We start from the raw sequence: 18601 nt of genomic DNA, 5'->3' as shown, positions 1-18601 counted from the left end.
GAGTTCCATCTTGTATAGCTGAGTTCCTAGCTCCCAAATCAGGCAAATCCCCAAAGTGGTAGGTTTGAGTCGGCAATCTGGCCACTCGTAACCATGCAAATCAAAGAACCGCCCTCAAGGACAGGAGTTTCCAACTCACTCAGGATTGAGGTCATGTTACCTATGGTCATCCTAGTGAAGTGAAGTCTCTATCATGAACGGTGTTATATAACGAGACTATAACACTTCGTGGTCCGGTCTTATACAAACTCTTTTGTATATGCCACCTTTGTTCGCATGTCTCCACATGAATGATCAGGATCAGATCATCTGTAGCAAGTTACAACACTTGTAACTATTCTACAAAGCGGGCCGCATCCGTAGTGTCACCAGGATAAGGTTTTCCTCCTTTATCTATATACTACAGACCATTTTGGTTATCACTTAAGGCATGATCCACCTGTATGTCTCTACATACATGCTTAAGTTACAACGACAACCAGGGATCTTAATTTATTGGTTTGTAGTAAAGCAAATAAAACATCCCATGTTTCATAGACAACAATGAAGAAATATCATATATTATTACATCACAAGCGTTTATTCAATACAGTGTTTATAAACTACAGGACCCAACAAGAGTATAGGGCATCAACCCTAACATCATTATCCTAGTATACAAAATGTGCTTCCATATTTTTCTCCTTTTCCTTCAGGGAGGCTTCATAGAGGTCAACTAAGTGTTTTAACGTACGACAGGTATGTGACCCATGTCCAATCATTACGCATCAGAAGCATTTATTTTCAACACTCTTTAAACTTTTATCTTGTGGAGCTTTTCCTTTGTGATCATCATTTTGTGTGGTTCTTTTAAAATTTAAATGATCAGAACGACTACCACGAAAATAATAATTATTTCTTCCTCTGCCACAATCAGACCTCGACTGCGACCACGACCTCGACCATGATTATTATTAAAATTCACAGCATTCACTTCAAGGAATGGTGTTGTTCCGTGTAACAATCCGACCCCCTAGGACTTAAGTTAGGCCGTTACTAAATACATGCATGCATGGAACTTAAAACGACACTCTATTATGGTGAAATAAATGCTAATTAAATAAGGTAAGTTTAAAAGGCTTTCATTAAATTCAAACATTAAAAACAACAGTAGGGTACCCATAAGTCATAAATGATGATAAATAAGTCTGAAAACGATTCTTAATAGTAAGTTTTAAACATCAAAACTGAAAGTTAAGAAAAATATGAAAAGAAATCTAAATCTTATGAGCAGAAGCATAAAACTAGTCCCAGTGGCTCGATCACGAATTCTGCTTGTCCATCGCTGGTGCATCTCTACCTTTACCTAAAACAACAACATGAGAAAGAATGAGTATAAAATACTCAGTAAGTAACCCCACTACTAGGGTCAGGTTAGGCATCTATGTCCTCTAGATGCCTACCTCTGGTGGAACATATAAATTTTCCTAGTCCTCATAGGACACATACATACATGAAAAACTTATTTCTATCCTACTGTAGCTAAATATGCCCACTACTTCTGGTGAATCCCGAAGGAAACACAACTGGTGAATCTCGAAGGAGACACAATCTGGTGAATCCCGAAGGAAACACAATCTGGTGAATCCCGAAGGAAACACAAACTGGTGAATCCCGAATGAAACACAAACTGGTGAATCCCGAATGAGACACAAACTGGTGAATCCCGAAAGAGACACAATCTAGTGAATCCCGAAGAAGACACAAACTAGTGAATCCCGAAGGAGACACAATCTCTAGTGGGCATCTAACTAATCATTAAAGACACTATCATAGTCTTAACATCAAAACTATCACAACATGGTCCTATGACATACATATACATCTCAACATCCTCAGATCAAATATAACATCATGGAATCAAATATCACTTCAAGCTAGCATTCAAGTATCTACGTGCACAAATAAATCTTTCAGATCTCATACAATAACATACATCAGATATACTATACTATCAGTCTATCATGCTGTCATTCTGCCATAACATTCATCTATCATGCTAGCCTGCATCCAGTGTCTGGCCCGTAGGCAGTTCCAGTAGTAAGATTACTTACCTCGAAATCAAATTCAAATATTAATCCAAGCTAATGATCTCCAACCAAATAAGTCCTTAATTGAGTCCCTTAATATAGACATAATACTAAATTTCAGTCTTTGGAACCAGGACCCAAACATACAAATTTAATCCAATGATCACCAATTAACTTACCCAAACGAAACTTGATCAACAAACACTAGCAAGATTTCGACTCCAAAATCTCCTCTTAGCAGATTTTAAAAGTCAATGGACGACGATTTGGAACCTTCAAGAATACTTAAAATTAAACCATTATTTAGTCCAATAATCAATGGGTGCCCAACAACCAACAACAAGGATCACAACGCTTACCAAACTACTTGTCAAACGAACTCGAATCCGTTGAGCAACACGTTGCGCACTCCAAAGTACTCCAATCTTGGATCTAAATCCCAAATATAATAGGTATCAACAAAAAGGAAAATCAAAATTTAATGGGCAAACCAAAACCTTCAAAACTCAACCGATCTTACCCAAAACTTACCAACACTCGCCGAAATCCGACGAAAGGCAATGAAGGAAGGCAGTGACCAGCGGAGATCGGCGGTTGGGCTCGGGCGGTGGGCTGGACGAGCGGCAAACGAGGTTGGGTTTTCGGTCACGCGAGTCTGCAGCTGGAGAGAACGTGAAGCGACGGCTGAAGCGGCAAACGCGCGGATCCAGAGGGTGGGGCTGAGCTTCTACAACGACGCAGCGGGAGCGGGCTGGGTCGACGGCGGCAGAGACGGCTCGGACCGACGTCAAGCGGAATGCTAGTGTCTGGAAGCGGCGTGGTCACGAGTTTACATCAACGGTGGCTGGAGAAACGAAAACAGGGGGGCTAGGTCTCAGGTGGAGCAAGGAATAAGAAGAAAAGAATTTTTTTATAAATAATAATAATAATAATAATAATTTATAAGGAAATAAAATAAACCTTTTATTTTATTCTTTTCCTTATTCTACTTTATTTTATTAACTTTCTTTCCTTTCCGAAAAGAAATTTATTCCTGTCATTAATTTTCAAAGTCAAAAATTAAATTCCCGCACTTACACTTGAAATCCAAAATTCTAAAAATGCCCTCCAATAATAAAATTACTAAAATTACATTAATATTAAAAAAAATACGGGGTGTTACATTCCGGTTGGTCGAGATTCATGATTTTTCATCAATAACTCGTTATTTTGTTCAGACATGAGAAGACTGAAATTAATTCAGAATGTTGTTTAAAACCTTTCTCTCGATATTGCTACTGCAGGAGCATATTCGAGACCTGAAATTTAGAAAATGTCTTCTCTAACATATCAGCATCAGTAATTTTCTCTTTGCATAACAACAATTTTGAATTGATTCTAAATAAAGCAGAGTTGTAATCATTTACTGATTTGAAATCTTTAGCTTCAAGTGCATCCACTCATAATGAGTTTTAGGAAGAATAACTGTTTTTTTATAATCTACCTCTATTTTAAATTTTTCTATAAGATACGATGATCTTTTATTGTAAGATGCTCCATTTTCAATCCCTCGTGGATATGACGATGAAGGAAAATCATAGTTCATGCTTTGTCCTGACTAGATGTCATATTTCCTTCTTTAATAATCTTCCCAAGATTCATAGCATCTAGGTGGATTTCGACATCAAGTACCCATGACAAATAATTATTGTCGTTAATATCAAAGGCAGTAAATTCTAATTTTGTGAGATTTTTCATGGCAACACTATTATAAAATATTGTACTTATGTTAAAATTTTAATAGATATGGAATATGCAAAATAACATTAAATTTATTGATTATAACGAAGAAGGAAAAACCGACATACCTTTAGGACCTACTGTTCACATGAGGCTTCCGGAGAAACTTGTTTCGTGGAGTTGAAATTGAGTTGGTGTTGATATTGAAGTTGATTTGATGCGATGTGGTTCGATCTCTAATACTTGATCCTCTGATTCTCTCTCAGTTGGGTGAATGTACTTGACTTGAAGAAGAAAAGCACTGAACGTTCTTGAAGCAGAAGTCTTGGAAGAGTCTTCTTTGTGTCTTCAATGGTCTTCTGTCTTCTAGGAGTGGAGTCTTGGAGGTCTTCTGCTTGTTGATGAATTCTCTAGACTCTCTGAATGTAGAAAATGCTTGTATCTTCAAAGGACTTCAGTCTTTAGAATGCTTGTATCTTCAAAGGACTTCAGTCTTCAGAATGCTTGCATCTTCAAAGGACTTCAGTCTTCAGAATGCTTGCATCTTCAAAGGACTTCAGTCTTCAGAATGCTTGTATCTTCAAAGGACCTCAGTCTTCAGGAGTCAAGGAGTCTTCCAGTTATAGAGAATTCCCTATAAGCTTTCTGGAGTATAAAATTGTTCCCCTCCAAATGAGGAGAGCTTATCTATTTATAGAGTTCACAGGTGGGCTTGGACTTGGTTGATCCATGGGTCTGGCCTTTAGGCTCAATTAGTTGGACTTGGGCTTGGTTGGTCCATGGGGTTGGCCTTTGGGCCCAATTAATTGGATTTAGGCCTGATTTGACATTTGGGTCAAATTCAGCCTATTTTTGGACTTAGTTGAACTTTGACCCAAATAATAATATCAAATTGGATCAAATTAATCTTATCTGATTCAACGGTCATGATAAAACCACGTGACGTCATCGAAATTTATCTTCAACTCCTAATTGAGCCCAAATTTAATGATTTGGAATTTCATCTTAATTTAGTAAATGACGTGGCAACTTGTGATTGGTCTGAAATTTCTCATTCAACACCTACCTTTAGCGGGGAAAACGACAAGAGCTCGTATTGTTAATGTGTTATGAAATTAAGGAATACAACGGGAATACAGATATGAAAAATATAATATGATAATACTTTTATATAATAATAATAAATAAATAAAAACTAAAATTATAAAATAAAATAACTAAAAACATAAAATAACCAAAATCATGAAATTGGATAATATGAAAATTAGTGAAGGTGTAATTCTCACAAATATATATATGATTTTAAGATCCACCAAATGTCACTATTTACAAGCAAAGTGACAAGTAGGATGTGAAGTTACATGGACACCACGCATGACATGAATAACTACAAGTCACATAGACAACATAAATGGTGACACATAACGGGACATTAAGCAATGAACATCTATTTTCTATTATAATATTCATAATATAAGTATTATTTTTAACCTATAATTTATAACCTTTCCTTTCTACAATCTTCCACTCTCCTCAGTCCTCCGTACGCAGCAGACTTTATTTTTTATTTATTATTTATTTAAATTGTTTTTAAGCTATCCTCTTTCTTCATTCTGTAAAACCCTATTTCTCGTTTCTGCCTGACGCCGTCTCTCACTCAGCCGCCGTAGTCCCAGCCTTCCGACGAAATCGCCGCCGCCTTTCCCTCTCACACTCTCGCCTCTCCGAATCCGACGACATCCCCAAGGTTCTATTTTTCTGTTTTCTTTCATTAGGTTATGGAGAATCATGAACAAGTGTTTTTTTCTTCTTTTTTTGGTTGATTTCTTCCTCAACTAATGTTCAACTAGCCTAAATGAAATCAAGAATGTATACTTCACATATATCATTCGTATCTGAATAAAGAGGAAAAATGGTTAAGAAGATGAACAAAGCAGAAAAAAAGAGTCACAGTTTGGTTATTTGAAATTTTTGTTATCAAATTAAAAAATAGTCAAATAGAAAACTAAACTTGAGTTTTAGTTTGATTGAATGGCTTCGAGTCTTCTTGATTATAGAAGAAACTATCCAAGCCTATGAAATGGCATGGCGAGGCATTTGAATATGAACAGGCTAGGCATATATACAAGAAAAATATATCTTATGGTGTAGAATTGGAAACAGATTTTCGTGCTTTGTGTGCCATGCCTGGCTAGGGTTGCTAAAATAGTGCTCATGGGGCATTTTAAAACACTGATAATATGGTAATTTTTTGTTGTTTTTGTAGCAAGTGTATGTTATTATACCCTGAGGATTTAGTTGTTCGTATTTAGCTTGTATTGAGTACTTTATATAGCTCAATTTTTAGTCTTCACGTGATGTACGATGCTGTCATAACGCCTATAGGTCCTTTTGTGGTCATGATAAGGGAATAATTAGTCTCTTGATTTATCCAAATTTCATTTTTCCTCAAATGATGCTAATGTTATTTTTTATTTAATTAGTGATAGTTATGGAATTGGATCTAGAATAAGTGTAACTACAAGATAAACCAGGTGTCTCTCGCAAACTCTAAATCACTAGCCAAAATAGTGCCTACCTTTCTCCTTCTCCACTCCCTTCATTTACAATGAAATACCATAGCAACTTCTCTAGCTAATTACTACTATACTATTACAATACACTGATAGTATTCCTATCAAACTATTGTCATCTTCCTTGATTATGAACATTTGATATTTTTGGAGTAGAATTGTAAGTTGATAGGTCTAACCTTAACAATGGTTATCTTCATGGATAGGTTTTACATGGGTGTATCAGTTAAAGATGCTAGCTTCTTAAATGAGGATAAAATAGATGATGACGATCTTCATAGCGAGGACTCAGAATTTGAATCTGAATCTGAATCTGAATCTGAGGAGGATGAGGATGTGGAACTATCTGAACCATCAAAGAATGCAATTTATAATGCTGATGGTCTCCTCGATAAGCTTGGAGATATTAGCTGGCCCGAAAATGTGGAATGGATACACAAGCTATCTCTTGATATTGATCAAGAAAAAGAAGTAGATGTGAATGATGATCTAGCTAGAGAGCTTGCATTCTATACACAGGCTTTGCAGGGTGCAAGAATGGCCCTTGAGAAGTTCCAATCTTTAGGACTCCCTTTTCTCAGGCCTTCAGACTATTACGCAGAGATGGTGAAGACAGATACTCACATGCAAAAAGTGAAAGGTCGGCTGCTGTCTGAACAGAGAAAGATGGAGGAGGCCGAGGAAAGAAGGAAGGCAAGAGAAGCAAAGAAATTAGCTAAAGAGATTCAAGCTCAGAAGCAGAAGGAGAGGGCTAAGCAGAAGAAAGAGGAGATTGAATCTGTTAAGAAATGGAGGAAGCAGAGGCAAAAGAATGGTTTTGCTGGAGGTGATAAAGGTGGTGATATGGACTTTTCCTTTGAAGATGGAAAAACATTTGAGAGATCTGGAGGTAAAAAGAGGCCAGGGGTGTCTCCTGGCGATCGCACTGGAGGGAAGGCCAGACATGGAGGAGGAGGAAAAGGGAAAAATCCGAAGAAGAAAAGAGATTTTAGAGATTCCAAGTTTGGATTCGGCGGGAGGAAAAGTTTGAATAAACAGAACACAGCTGAGACAACAAATGATATTAGCGGCTTCAACAATGGCAGTTTATCAAGCAACAAAAGAAGGAAGAGGTCATAGATTAATGCACTAGTTTAGTTTCAAGTTTAGAGATGGGTGGGTACTGCGATCAACTTTACAATTTTTTCTGATGTTCTTTTGAAATTTTCGTTCTGTAATGCTGTGAGCCTCTGTGATAATCCTAGAAGATGAAAGTTATACTTTGTATTTCTTTTTCAAGAAATCCTAATTTTGGTAGTTGTTTTTGTTGTGCCATTATGGTTTTAAATCGCATAGATGTTGATAGAGTTGATGTTCTATCATCAAAGATTTTGCAGATCATTCTTGTCTAGAGGGTGTTGAGATATGTATGTGTTGGGTTATTAAGAGATGCTATGATGCAATCTTGTGTTTGGTTTAATGTTTCAAGTGTTTAATTTTAATGATAAGTTATCTTAGGATAAATTGAAGGCGGTTTGAATTGATTTGAGGGGAAAAAATGTTTTTCAAAAAACTCATTTTTATCTAAACACTTTTGATAAAAGAGTTATTTTGAGTAGTTATAAACATTTTATTTTTTTAAAAAATAAATTAAACACCTAAAAATACATTACAAATACACACAACACTCAAAATAATTTTTAGAATACCTTGTCAAAAGAGTTTACATAAAAATGTTTTTTTTAATCTAATTAGATGTAGGTTATTTGACTTGAAAAGTTCTTTGGATTTTGGGAAGTTATTAGAAAAAATACCTTTAAATTTTTATTTTATAAAACTAACATCTTTTTAAAAACTCGTTCAAATAGTTTTTCAACATCTCGGAGAGATTAGACCGAGATTCTATTAATTTTTCCAAAATATTACGTGATCTTAAATCTTATACCAAATCTTATATATTTTCAAATTTTCTCCAAATTCGATTATATTTATCAAATATTATATCAAAATCTTATGTAATCTTTTAAATCTTTAGCCAAATTTCTAATTTTCAAATCAATTTATCAATTATCTAAATGAATTTTTTAGATGGATCTCAGGTGATTGATTTTGATTTTTAAACATCAAGATGAGTGAATTCTCAAGCAGATTAATATCGGGATTTTATATATTTTCCATATCTTACTTTTATTTTTTATTTTTGCAAAATTTAATCTTTCCCAAAATTAAAAAATCAAAATGCAAAGAAATCCATATAATCATGGAAACAGGTTTTAAATTACATGAGAATTGAATATAATATTCTGTAAAAATAATCAAATTTGGAGAAAAATTGAAAGTATATAAGATTTGGTATGATCTAAATAGATTATCTAATATTTGGAAAATTATTAAAATCTCGGCGTTTAATCCATAGGTTAGAAAAAGTGAAATTTTCAACTAAATTTCGGTGGACATTTAATCCATGTACCAAGAAAGGTACAAAATGGCGAAAACAATCGATGAGTTAGAAAAAGTAAAATTTTCAACTAAATCTCGGTGGTCGATCTCGCCAGAGATCCACCGAGAAAAATTAGTTTAACGATTTTTCAAAAAGTGTGCTAGTTTTGAAAGATGGAAAGTTGAGAGTTCTATTTCTAACAATTTCCCTTAGATTTTCTAGATTGTATCTATTTAGTTGTTTAATTTTTTAAAAGGTTTTTTATTTGTTGATTTGACATTACTATAAATTAAATGTAGGAGTTCATAAGGTGGATAATCTAAAGTTTTAGGAGTTTATTTGAACATATTTGGAAATATAAAAAATAAATAGAAACATTGTAGGAATCTAGTTAGAACTTTTCAACGTGTAATGTATTGGGTCTACCTGTTATAATCTTCTAAATATACAATTTCGACCTTCAAGGAAAATTTTGACTCAATTTGAAACGATGATGTTTTTGTTCACTTCCCATTCATCAATTTCTCCATTGTTTGTCATATTGGCCATATATGCATCTTTGAAATATAATAAAATAATATATTACTTAATCTAGTTAGTTGTTTGATAATCATTTAGACTTGTTTGATAATCCTTTGTTTTTAGTTTTTAAAATTTGTGATTGTTTTTTGTAATTTTTTAATCAGTTCTTCATCAACCCTAAGTAAACATTTGAATTCTTAATTAAATTCTAAAAATTAAATCAACTTTTCTTTAAAAAAAAATTAAATTTTAAAACTTTGCTTGAATTTTGCAAACACCCTTAAAATGTAAACAATAAAATAAAGAAATGAATTGAATATTAATAGATATATCATAGAAGTAAAACTTGTAACTTGTAAACTTAATTTTCAAAAACCTATCAAAAGAGACCGTGATTTTTTATTTTTATTTTTTTAGAAAAAGATTAAATTTGTAAACATTACTTTTACCTATGATTTTCTATATTTTATTTTCCTTCATTTATTAATATTTTAAAAAACTAAGCCAAATTTTGAAAATAGGATAACATAATAATTTTTTTATAAAAAGAAAAAAAAAAAGAATTATTTTTAAAATTTGACTAAAAATTGGAATTGTTGCACAAATAGCAACTAGATTCAAAGTATTGATAGATATAACACAATATAAAAATTATTGTAGATTTAACAAAATTTAGATCAAGCACTCAAAATCTATCCATAATTTACTATCTATATCCCTAGTAGAAGTTAATTAACAATAGAATTTATCAATTTGTTATATTTACAATTTTTTAAAAATATTGTTATACACTTAATTATTAACTTTTAACTCTTACATATAAATAATGGTAGTCATGTAAAGCAATTACACATAATATACAGCATCTAAATTTGAATTCCTTATGAATTATTAAAATCCTCAACACGTGAATAATCTTTGAGTTTTGACTTTAAAAAACCATCCAAGTTGCTTTCACAACACAGAAATGTCTGCTTCCACAACAAAAAGCTTCTTCAATACACTTCGAGTTCCACATTACCAAACCCTTTAAATACCCAAAAACCTTCACACTTCCCATTCATTCTTCTCTTTTCAGTTCCAATTTCCAAGTAGAAGTTGCAAACCAATTTCCACTGCAGCCATGGCTAACTCCATTCTAGAACTTGCTGCTGAGGCAGTTTCCAGCACTCTGTTCATCTTCTGCTTCTTCAATTTGATCATACTCATCATCCTCTTCACCTCAAAACCGGTCTCGTTCTCCAGTTTTGATCAGCAAAATGACGATGATATGCCACTTTCAATTGTCATTCACAGCAACACAAATACAACAGAACAAAATTACATGCTTCAGAAAGATCCTACATTTGATGTGTGTGAAGTGACAGAGATCCAAAATGAACCAGAAAGATGCATGAACTTCGACCGCAATGATAATGTTGAACAGAGTGATGATGTTAATGAAGATGAGGATGAATTCAGACGAAGAGTGGAAGAATTTATTGAAAAGGTTAACAGAGGGTGGAGAGAAGAAAGGCAAAGAACCTCGAGATCAGTCGAATAGTTGGGCCAGCTCAAACCGATTGATTTTTGTTCTGAGATACTTCAGCCAAGCCAAACAAGAATCTCCATCACTTTTACCTGGGGGTTGAGTTCTGTAACTCTTTTGGAACATGTATGTTACCCAATGTGTGAATATCAGAATTTTGAAAAATCGCATCAAAGCATAAGAATCAAGTAGATTCAATTACAACAGTTTCACAAAGATGCAATCTTTTAGTGCTTATTCAAAGAATTGAATAAAATTGGGATGTTATTTAGCATTTTATTCCATGATTTCATTAGAAGGCAAATCAAATTGTTACTATTTAAACAGAGCTTAATGATCAGTCTGAATCTAATATATTCAAATTAGAAAGTCTGTATTTAGAGTACAAAGTTATTTAATCTGGAGTTAGAAAACATTAGAAGGAGAGAGAGAATGGAAAATAGATTTCAGCGATAAATGTGCAAACTTCAACCGTGAACACTATAGAAGTTGATAGAGTTAAGTTATTTAGAACCAATTTATGAAGTCGATGAGCCAAACGCCTCCTCAAACATCCATAATAAATCAATCATAACATATTTATGCTACATTAACTGAGTGACTTCACTGCTATTCCAACTAGGCTGCATTTTTTCTTGGGGTTCCAAACGACATGGAATTCATTACTTCAGAATGACAACTTCTGGGCAATGGGAAATTTAAATTATCCATATAAACTATGAAAATTAACCAGGCATGAGATAAATGAGAACGTACACAAATAAAACATTGGAAAACAGTCTTTGAAATTTAACTTAAATGTTATTATTTCAGATACAGAGAATTCTAGAACATGAATAATTTACACAAATTCCTGCACCTAAACTGCTATAACGTTGAGTGGGATACAAATACAACACACGAGAACCTACATGCTGAGAAGTGAGAACATAACAAATAAGCCTAAAAGATCAAACTCCTATCTAATCTATTAGGCTTAACCCTATCTAGAGATGTTACCTGATGACGACAAATACGTCAGTTGTTTAAACTCTCGTAGTTAGCCCTTTACAGAATCAATGAGCTCATACCGCTAATGATCGAGGTTGTAGAAAAGCCAATGCACCAGCAAATCTGCATGAAAAATTCAAGGTGCAGGAGAGATGATGCTTAACAAGAAACCTCATGGTTTGAATGGTTGAGGACACCTCTTGATTCTTGGGGAAAAGGTGATTTGTCGTTGACTTGTGAAGTTTTAAAAGCTAAATTTTGGTCTAAAGAAGCTGATTTATCTCCAATTAGAGTAGATGCGACTATGGGATTCACTCCAAATGCTTCCTCCTCCCCTTCGCCAGAAAGAACATTGGCTGGAGGCATAATCGTGTTCGATGTAGGTTCCATCCTACTCTTCTTTGGTTTATTTTCCTGCTGGTGACCTGGTGGCAAGAAACTACCGACCACCACCTGTTGACCACGGAAAGCACACAATTTTGTTAAACAAAACAGAAGCATAACCAACTTTATTTTGCCATGATACAGTTTTATTTTGTATTGTATAGTTATAACTAATACTTTCTATCGAACAAATTAATATTAAATTTGGTGGTTAAAAATTACATTCATATGCTTTAGTAGCTCTCTGACATAAAATTTGTACGTACTTAATCCTCCATAATCTAACTAATATGGAGAAGGAGAAAACCATACCTGCACTGGACCAGCTGCTATCAGCATGCCAGCAAGTCCTCCACCCATCACTCGGCCATCTGGACCAGCCAAAGAGACACTCATCCCTCCAGATCGGCTCTTGGTTCCACCAATCTCAGAAGGCATATATGATCCAGACAATGAAAGTATCTCAAATCGACCCTAACAATCAAAACAGTTCATGATTTTCCTTTAATTACCAATAATGCCTTACCATGACAGTTGATGATAAGATGCACGGATACATTTGCATAGAATGGCTAACAATAACAAGTAACATGTGATTTACAAACGTAGTTGACTAAATGGAAATGAATTCACAATATGAAGGAGAATTAAATTTTTGTCAGTTATTTTCATTGACGTGTATAAAAGTTCAATCGTTGTTTATCAAATTACCTTCCAGTTAGCTGAAAAAGGCCTCAATGTAATACATGGTTTGAAATCCTAATTTAAATGTGAAACTGACTCTGGAAAGCTACCATCCATTTTACTCATTTGTTGACGGGCTGGGAAGGGCAGAATTGCAAGCAAGAAATACATCAATCCCAGCTGTAAAAGAGTTCACAATTGATTTGAGTAATATGGGATTGCAAGACAACTTGCATCAAGATCATGTCATCTGTTTTGAGGGAGTATTCCAGAAGATAAAACAACCTTTTTAGTCCCTGCGTTTTTAGCTTTCGGGTGCATTGGGCTAAGATTTCAAAATGTACCTCTTTAGTACCCAAAGTTTTAAGAATGAATTTAAAAGGTTGAGTAATTTTTTATCATCATATTAAACGTTGCCAAGACTTTTTGAACTAAAAACAATAATTCAAAAAATTATCTTCTCTCTCATCTTCCTTCACAATTATTTTAATTTAAAATGTCATGTCAACGTTTTAAAAAAAAAAAGTGTTCGACCTTATAAACCTATGCTTTAAAACTCAGGACTAAAAGGGTACATTTTGAAACTTAGGGACCCCTAACACACTTATTGTGGAAAACTTAGAGACAAAAAATAATTTTCTCAAAAGAAAAACATTCAACTTGGTCAAGCACAGAGTGTATTTATAGAACACTTGGTTTGCTAGTAACAATGTAATTGAAAACACTATACAGATGAATGATAATTGTTGCACGCTCGATAAAACACCTGGAAGATAAGGGCTAATTTATTTTTTTCCTCTTTAGAAAGGCTAGAATATGTAATAGCTGTCTTCTAGAAGAAATGGTAAAATATAGGGGTCTTTCTAAGTGTGTGTGTTTATATATATAATTTTTCTGTTTCTTAACGAATGAGCCCATTCACATTTATCATGCAGTTTTATTGTATGGTTACCTACTTTTTAGAACAACTTTAAAATTTAGGTCAAATTTTAGAAGCAAAAAATAAATTATCAAATACTGTAAATATTTTTTAAAAATGAAAAATATAAAATAAAGAAATTTTGGGTAAACAAACTTACCTTCTTTTTCTTTTTTGAAAAAATACAGCACAGAATGAAATCATTCTCAAACAAAGTCTAACTGCACTAAGTCTTTTCTTAAGTAATTATTCAAACTCGGGATTTGAGCACACAACCAAGAGGTGGGTGGAAATGTTGGTCTGGGCGTGAATGTTGGTCTGGGCATGCAGTCTATTTGTCAAGTAATTATTCAAACAAAACACGTAGGACTTATCTGTTTCTTGAAAATGCATTTTAAGAGAGGGGGGAGGGAGTTTAAAACAAGAATAATAGCAAAAGTCAGCTGTTACTAATGTGTTTTCACAGCTAGGGTGTTCTGATCCCTATGAACTCTGATTTTATGAATTCAGAGTACAAAACACAGGAAAACTAATTTTTAAAAGCAATGTATGAAAGTACTCCTAAGGAAATCTCTTAAAAAGAAAGATATCAAAATAAACATGAAAATTCTGATTACATTCTGACAAATGGTCGTTAGATAATAATAAATTGATCTGCCATCCACCAGGTTTATGTGTTCAAGGAAAAAAAGAGAGAAAAATCAAGGGAAACACCTATAGGTTAGATCCTACTGAGGTGGACAAGGGAATTAGAAGCTCGAGAATATTGTCAAGAAGTTTTGTCATGGGAGAGCATTGATTTCCTAGACATCACTCATTATTTCATACTTCATAGGTTGTAGGTACTTGACAATTTTAGTAAAAGAAATAGCGTATATTATCCTACATGAAACATGGGAAAGAAAACAGAGAGTAATCCAAATAATCAGATCTTACTACAGTCAAACATTTGAACTAGAGAACAAAAAGTAAAATGAGATTTGAAAAGAAAACAGTGTGGATTGAGCTATGAGTTCAAACATGCTTTCATCATATAGAAGATGCCAAGATGGTATGCATATCAAGGAAGGTGGTCTACCTCATATGTTAAAGTACCCCCAGAAGATGTTGACTGCTGAAGTGTAACATTCGAAACCATACCATTAGCAGAGAGTATACAAATCGCCCGAGATCCTTGTTGAGAAAATGACATGATTTTCAAGTTAACATCCTAAAACAGCAGAACTGTATCAGGAACATGTGGCAACAATGCATTAAGAATGAACATGAGTTATGAGATATTGCAATGGCAAATTGCTGACAACTTCTGTAATTAATTCTTCCTAATTTATTTGAATGAATATTGACGATTAATCTAGTTGGCAGTAATTCATATTTCAAATCACAAGTATACTCAATATTCAGGTCTCGGTAATTATTTGCACAATTCAACTAGTAAAATTTAATTCTAGAAGTTTATTGTTTCAATATAAATAGCAGGTGCCACCGTGCCAGGAAAAGCCCACTAAAGAATATTTCGACAAGTCAGAAAAAAGTGGTTATTTGAACCTCTTCATTGCTACCCAAAATTCAGGCGGAAAAAAAGAATCCACATTGAACACTCTCATTAGAGAATTGATAAAGATCAACATCATCATGCCCGTGCAGTATTGTGCAGTAACACATAGTACCCCTATCTAGTAAGATTTGTGCCTAATTCATTCTTTCTTAATACATAAGAAGCTAACTCGTCACTATATTATATCATGACAGCAACTGCTATCCCAAGCCAAATTAAATAGAATACGAACAATCACGTTGCTAACCCTTATTATTTAGTCCAAGGACTATTCACTGATGGCAGAATAGAATAGATTCCCTGGGTTTGGGATACCAACGCTTACCTCACCAATATTAACAGTGATCACGTGAGGTGTGAAATCTGCTCCAGCAAAGAAGGCAACCTTGTTACCTGGGTATCACATGCATTATGTAAGAATCACTTAGATATGAAATAAATTTTCTTTTGTAATAAAACTGCATGACCTGGCTTCAGAATGTTTAAATTAAGACATCAATTACAGCCATTCCCATTAAACAATATATAATTGGCACAAATACTGTTCAGTTTTGTTTTCTTTTGAATGATGGGAGACAAAAATAATTCTCCTTCTACCCGAAGAAAAATCAACCTAAATTTTAAGCAAGACCAAGAACATATTACCTGAAATTGCCATTTCAAGTTTTCGATAAAAATATTTTTTTAAAAAAATGCAATAAAATCAATCCCCTAACTCCTCATATCAGAATTTTACATGACCCTTGAAGAGAGACAAATCCTTGTCAGCAACGTTTTAGCCAACCCGACAGTTTAATTCAGAAGGGAAAGCAACTCGAATTTCCTAATTCCTGAGTAATTTTTTTACCTAATTTAAAATGTAAATTGTGTTAACAGTTAAAAATTTTAGCTGGACTTTATATCAGTAAACATCGTCAACTGAGTCAACTCACTCTTGGTCCAAAAGAAATATCATTGGTTTGTAACTTTTAGCATCTATCTTTAAAGAGGACATCTTATCCTCTGTTACTCCATACTCTGTTTCACGGTATTAGACTTCAGCTCTCTATTACAGGGGAAGAGAGAGAGAGAGAGGATGGACAGAACTACCAAACATTGTTTCCTAATTATTTACTTTCAATAAACTAATATTCTGATCCCTTCACTTCATCCACTTCCAAGTTAAACCAACACTTCAGAATGTCTTGAACGAGATGTAATAGATTTCAGGTAATATAAGAATATTTTCCAAATTTTTCTATCAGGAAAAAAGGGCACCAATTGAAATCACTTAATCCCACCAAAGATAAAAAGCATCCACAAGCCTTTAAAGCATTTTCACTTCCAGTTTCAGTTTTTCCCCCTGAAATTTCCAAAATGTTACCCTTATAATCCTGCTCCCTGCATTTTTCATCCATTTTCTGTCGATTATAAGCAGCCAAGTTGGAAACTTCACACTACGTTTGACTGTCTATTGACTCGAGAAAAAGGGTCTAAGCAGCAGGTCACTTACACCCAAATAATGGCTATTTTCTCAAAAGCTATCCTATCCTAGGGAGGAAAGTTCCCTCCATTTTCCAGAAGGCTCCAAAGTCACTTTTGATTCATAAATTACTATTTACAGCAGATCTGAAGTAAAACCAACGATGCAGCGCACTATCACATCAAAACCCAACAAACATTCCCTCATAATTCTACTGTACAAAAACAAACAATATACGTTTAAAACCATCGCTTTCTAAGCCAGATAACTAGACCGGACCCCTCTTATCTTTTCCTGCAAGTACAGAGATTCTCACTATTGAAGAGAGAGAGAGAGACAGAAACACATACATGTCAAAATTTTACAATCGCTACTTTCCATCCATATAAGTTATTGCTCTCGAAAGAATCAGAATCCAAATGTAACAGTAGAACAGAAAACCACCAATAACAGAATTTCAAATCATCAAATGATTCCAAATATACAACACTTATTGACACTTTACCTGGAATCTCATACTCAAACTTCCGCGACTTCTTAATCGACTCTACTGAACGTCCTCTTCCCCGTTTCCAACCCGGAAATTCTCCAGTCAGCGGAATCGATGACGAAATCGGCATTGGTGACAATGTAGGAGCTACAGTCCCATCAGGGCCGTACTTTCTCGGCCTCCCTCTTTTCTTCTTCCCATTTGTAGCCGCCGCCGTTGGAACACTCGGCAGCGACTGCTGCGGCGGCGTCTCACCATCTGTGCTTGAATTTTCAGGTCTTGAATCCATCATCCCGAAACCCTCTGCAGCTTGACCCACTTTTACTGCAAACCCAAAATCCACTCCTCCCTCTTTCTCCTCCACTTTTACAGTGAGAGGGGAAAAAAAAAAAAAAAAGATTTGTTCTAAAGCAAAAAGTTCATAAACGGTAAACCGATAGCTTAAACCCTAAACCTCCATTATTGACACTACAGACGATGTTTAACAAACCACAACATGAACGAAGAAGCTCTCAATGAAGAAGACAATGAAACAAGAACACAGAAACAGAGCCAACGAAAATGAGATGAAATCCAGAACCTATGAGTAAAACCCAAGACTCAAAACCTCCAGTAGAACCGATTCTAGATCAGGAACAACAGCTTTCAGTACTACAACTTCAATTCAGTATCTTCTCAGTAACCTAAATCTCCGCCATTACAGACTACTACACAAAGCTTCAGTAAATGAAAAATCCAACAAAACATCACCCCCAAAAATCGTAAAATTTAAAATTTAAAATTTAAAAAAAAAACAGTAAAAAAAAAAAATCTCAGAAATATAAAGGAAAAAATTCAAAAAAAATCAGAACAATCGCAGAAAATTTTCGAGGTAGAAAATTAGGGTTTTGGAGAGGGAAATGAGAAGAAATAAATAAGTAGAAAAAGGAAGGGGGAAAATTAAATAAAAATAAATCAGGAAAAGGGAAAATTAAGGTGGAAAAGTTTAATAGATAATTAATATTATATTTGGAAAATTGAAAGTATAGATTTTGGTTAATAAAATGGTTCACGTCCGTTTTCGAAATTGATTTGAATTTAATGGTTGAGATAGTAAATAATAATATTAAAATCCATAAAATCAATGGAGAAAAGAGAAAAAAAATTAAATATATAAAAAAAATTAAAAAAAAAAAGGAAAAAGGAAAATGAATAAAGAAATAAATAAAAATTGAATTCAAAAGTTTGGTCTTCTTTCTCCTTCTACCTGCTGCTTCTGGTAAAAGGATTTTATATATGTTTTTT

The 18601-nt window shown here is 34.0% G+C and overlaps 3 protein-coding genes across 6 annotated transcripts; 2 read left to right on the top strand and 1 right to left on the bottom strand.

Annotated features, from left to right (window-relative positions):
• Positions 1–5313: 5313 nt before the first annotated feature.
• On the top strand, positions 5314–7675 carry LOC120068578 (rRNA processing protein-like protein). Its single transcript, XM_039020392.2, has 2 exons — positions 5314–5535; positions 6568–7675. The coding sequence occupies exon 2, from the start codon at positions 6575–6577 to the stop codon at positions 7478–7480; it is 906 nt and encodes a 301-aa protein (XP_038876320.1). The 5' UTR covers positions 5314–5535; positions 6568–6574; the 3' UTR covers positions 7481–7675.
• A 2473-nt stretch (positions 7676–10148) lies between these two features.
• Positions 10149–18601, bottom strand: LOC120067325 (AT-hook motif nuclear-localized protein 3-like). Of its 4 annotated transcripts, XR_005478965.2 has the most exons (7): positions 17333–18561; positions 15691–15758; positions 14886–15017; positions 12517–12678; positions 11830–12273; positions 10827–10944; positions 10149–10578 (listed from the first exon to the last, which is right to left on the bottom strand). XR_005478965.2 is itself a non-coding variant. In XM_039018891.2 (5 exons), the coding sequence occupies exons 1-5, from the start codon at positions 17607–17609 to the stop codon at positions 11980–11982; spliced, it is 933 nt and encodes a 310-aa protein (XP_038874819.1). In that variant the 5' UTR covers positions 17610–18601; the 3' UTR covers positions 11599–11979. The 4 variants fall into 4 exon arrangements, 1 of the variants encoding a protein (XP_038874819.1); XR_005478963.2 differs by having other exon boundaries at positions 10149–10944; XR_005478964.2 differs by having other exon boundaries at positions 10149–10922.
• LOC150031836 (uncharacterized) lies at positions 10426–10845 on the top strand. Its single transcript, XM_090308252.1, has one exon. It carries the CDS (start codon positions 10426–10428, stop codon positions 10843–10845), a length of 420 nt encoding a protein of 139 aa, XP_090164378.1.

The sequence above is a fragment of the Benincasa hispida genome, chromosome 12 (assembly GCF_027475165.1).
Source record: "Benincasa hispida cultivar pf3 chromosome 12, pf3_genome.v1.1, whole genome shotgun sequence".
NCBI lineage: Eukaryota > Viridiplantae > Streptophyta > Magnoliopsida > Cucurbitales > Cucurbitaceae > Benincasa > Benincasa hispida.
Note: the sequence above shows the minus strand (reverse complement) of the source record. Positions and strands in the feature narration are given on the sequence as shown.

Coding starts and splice junctions, on each gene's coding strand:
- LOC120068578 (XM_039020392.2), top strand. CDS start 6,575: ATGGGTGTATCAGTTAAAGATGCTAGCTTCTTAAATGAGGATAAAATA.
- LOC150031836 (XM_090308252.1), top strand. CDS start 10,426: ATGGCTAACTCCATTCTAGAACTTGCTGCTGAGGCAGTTTCCAGCACT.
- LOC120067325 (XM_039018891.2), bottom strand. CDS start 17,609: ATGATGGATTCAAGACCTGAAAATTCAAGCACAGATGGTGAGACGCCG. Junction 15,759..17,332: donor GTTTGAGTATGAGATTCCAG/GTAAAGTGTCAA, acceptor TGTGATACCCAG/GTAACAAGGTTGCCTTCTTT. Junction 12,679..14,885: donor GGGGTACTTTAACATATGAG/GTAGACCACCTT, acceptor TTTGATTGTTAG/GGTCGATTTGAGATACTTTC.